The 3,177-nt window shown below is 45.5% G+C and overlaps 1 protein-coding gene across 2 annotated transcripts in view; it reads right to left on the reverse strand.

Moving 5' to 3' along the window:
- Positions 1–1,231: 1,231 nt before the first annotated feature.
- Positions 1,232–3,177, reverse strand: part of ate1 (arginyltransferase 1) — an 86,324-nt gene continuing 84,378 nt past the window's right edge. For both annotated transcript variants that reach the window (XM_014021158.1, XM_014021157.1), the window contains exon 12: positions 1,232–1,832. In XM_014021158.1, the coding sequence (XP_013876612.1) occupies positions 1,654–1,832 (179 nt within the window). In that variant the 3' untranslated portion in view covers positions 1,232–1,653. The remainder of the gene's footprint in view (positions 1,833–3,177) is intronic.

Here is a 3,177-nt window from a genome sequence, read left to right on the forward strand (position 1 = left end):
ATGTGGGCGGAGATGGCCCTACTTGTGATTGGTGGAGGTTTTGATGTGGGAGGAGCCCTATTTGTGATTGGTGGAGGTTTTGATGTGGGCGGAGACGTGATTGGTGGAGGTTTTGATGTGGGCGGAGACGTGATTGGTGGAGGTTTTGATGTGGGCGGAGACGTGATTGGTGGAGGTTTTGATGTGGGAAGAGACAGCCCTACTTGTGATTGGTGGAGGTTTTGATGTGGGCGGAGACGTGATTGGTGGAGGTTTTGATGTGGGAAGAGACGGCCCTACTTGTGATTGGTGGAGGTTTTGATGTGGGCGGAGACAGCCCTACTTGCGATTAGTGGAGGTTTTCATGTGGGCGGAGACGGCCCTACTTGTGATTGGCGGAGGTTTTGATGTGGGCGGAGACGGTCCTACTTGTGATTGGTGGAGGTCTTGATGTGGGCGGAGATGGCCCTACTTGTTATTGGTGGAGGTTTTGATGTGGGAGGAGCCCTATTTGTGATTGGCGGAGGTTTTGATGTGGGCAGAGATGGGATTGGTGGAGGTCTTGATGTGGGCGGAGACTGCCGTACTTGTGATTGGTGGAGGTCTTGATGTGGGCGGAGACAGCCCTACTTGTGATTGGTGGAGGTTTTGATGTGGGCGGAGACAGCCCAACTCTCATGAAGTAGCTTGGTCGAGTCAGGCAGGAAGCAACATGTTTTTTAAGATTAATTTTAGTCATAACTTGAGAAAAGAAGCTGCTAGCTGCATGAAATTTGAACGTTGTACACGTGGAGACATGAGTAACAATACGGCTCAGTCAAAACATCCCCAACTGTCTCCAAAAAGATCAYTGAAAATCAATATGAATATGAATATCAGTTGTAATTTGGGACAGGAAGAAGCTTGCCACATGAAATTTTAAGTCAAATTATGTTTTCAAGTTCACAATAATTTTTATTTGAGTCATTGTTCTGTTATAAACTGTACCTTCACAGTCAATAAATCGTATATTTTTACTATTATTACTGCCTGTTTTAAACTGACCCATAAGACATGTCAATCCAATCAATCATGATTGAGGTAAACTCCGCCCACATTAAAACCTCCGCCAATCACGAGTAGGGCCGTCTCCACCCACATGTACTGCAGAGACCCYTACTCGGGCTGGTTGGTTCCAGGAGTTGAACCAGCGACCTTCTGATTACAGACTCATCTTCTGTATTATACACACTGAAAGGATAAAACAGGCAAGTTTTTCCTTCTAAATATCTTTTTTATTTTTTATTTTTTCGATTACACTCAAAACAAATCAGGTTAAAATAAAACGAGTCAGAGCTTCAATCCAGCGTCTCAGAGGGCGGAGCTTGGAGACGAGTTGATGGTTTGAAAACTGGATCCGTCTTCATTTCAAACTCGTACTCAGGTTAAATCATAAAAGTTCTGGTTTTGAAAACTCACAAAGATAATACACATATTTCTTCGCAATTTTGCGTCAACGAGTCTGCAGCCATCACGGCGCGGTGAGGCGCCTTCAGCACAAAGTGTGAAATAATTTGTGACGATTATAAAATAAAAGTGATCATCAGATGCTGATAAAAACCGTGGAGAGGTCAGCGTGTTGTCAGGAGGAGACACACGGACTGAGGAGGACATTTCTACGAGTTGTTTCTGATTTTAGGAGCGGTAAAGTAAGATCCTCTCGGCGCAGTCCTGACCCACCAGGCCGGCGTACTGCTGCACGGCCGCCTCGTCACTGGGGTCTTTACGTTTGCGCCTGTAGGCTGCGTACGGCATGGGGGTCCGCCTGTACAGCACCAGAACTCTGCCCACGTCCCTCAGCGCCYGGGCATCTCCTGGACGGAAACAAAAACACAGAAAAGCACGATGAGGACCGGCGGGGACACGTCCAACACCAGAAACTACTTCTGAGCTCATCTGAACGAACCTGGGAGCGACTTGGCAAAAACACATCTTTATTCCAAGAAGCTGTTAGCAGTAAGTCCCCTGAGCCTGAAGGTCTGAGTCACGGTTCTGAGCCAGGCCAGTTTGTGGGCCTGGTACCCCCCYGCTGGGTCTCAGCGTCTCCTCAGGTCCTGTCAGACGCTGCCAGCTCYCCAACATTTAAGTCTCATAAGTGTTTAGGAGCTAAATACTCTGGAGAGTGAAACACGTTGCACTTAAAACCTCGGCCTCCAGGAGAGGACGGACCGAGCCGGGGCACAGCGGGGTGCCCGGACCCCCGGCCAGAACACGATGGTCTCGTGTTCCAGTGTGAGAGGAAAAACCACGTTTCTTTCTTGTTACCTGTGAAAACGCTTTTCCTGCTCGGTCACTTTTTACATGAATAAATAAGTTTCCTGCTCGTCGACAGGTTTCACCGGCTGTGAGAAACAATCAGAACATCTGATCTGAAGTTCACACCAACACATCCGTCCTGCTGGAAACAAAACTACAAACATAAACTCCTGGTCAGAAATGAAAGAGTAGAATCCAGGAGGGGAAAAGATATTAGTCAAAAAGTAGCTAAAAACACAAAAAACTGCTGAAATTACCAGAAATCAGAGGTTTAAGGTACTCGCTGCAAAGTTAATTAATTAATTATTAAAGTATTTGAATTTCCTGCAAAACTGCAGTGTGAATGCTTAATGCTAAAAACTGAAAATAATTAATTTATCTGAAAAAAACCCTCAAATGGTCAAAAAGTAGCTAAAACCTCAAAAGAAAAAAAAAACTAGACGGCAGCATGTGTTTGTTGTTGTTCGAGGAGCGGCTCGGTCACACACTAATGCAGAGGTGCCCAAAGTGGGGCCCGCGGGCCAAGATTGGCCCACCAAGCTATTTGATTTGGCCCACCAGCAGTTGTCCTGGTTATTAGACTGTAATCTCTTGTCCTATAGAAACACCGTGTTTCCACTTTGCAGCCATTGGTCCAGCTAAAGGTGCTGAAGTCAGATAGTCTTAACTCACTTCATCTTTGAATTATGTTAAGATTAAATATAAAATGCGAGTAACAAGAGACATTTAGATTAGATTTAAGCACACGTCTAAATTTGCAAACCTCATAAGACCACATATACTCAAATTTTAATTCATGAGAGGTCCCATGACCCTTTGCTTCTCAAGCATGTGTTGAATTTTCTCCATGTCCACATGCTGAAAAAAATAATGTGGGCAACCGCACTGGCTGCTGGCTTATTC

The sequence above is a fragment of the Austrofundulus limnaeus genome, unplaced genomic scaffold (assembly GCF_001266775.1).
Source record: "Austrofundulus limnaeus strain Quisiro unplaced genomic scaffold, Austrofundulus_limnaeus-1.0 Scaffold280, whole genome shotgun sequence".
NCBI classification, from domain to species: domain Eukaryota; kingdom Metazoa; phylum Chordata; class Actinopteri; order Cyprinodontiformes; family Rivulidae; genus Austrofundulus; species Austrofundulus limnaeus.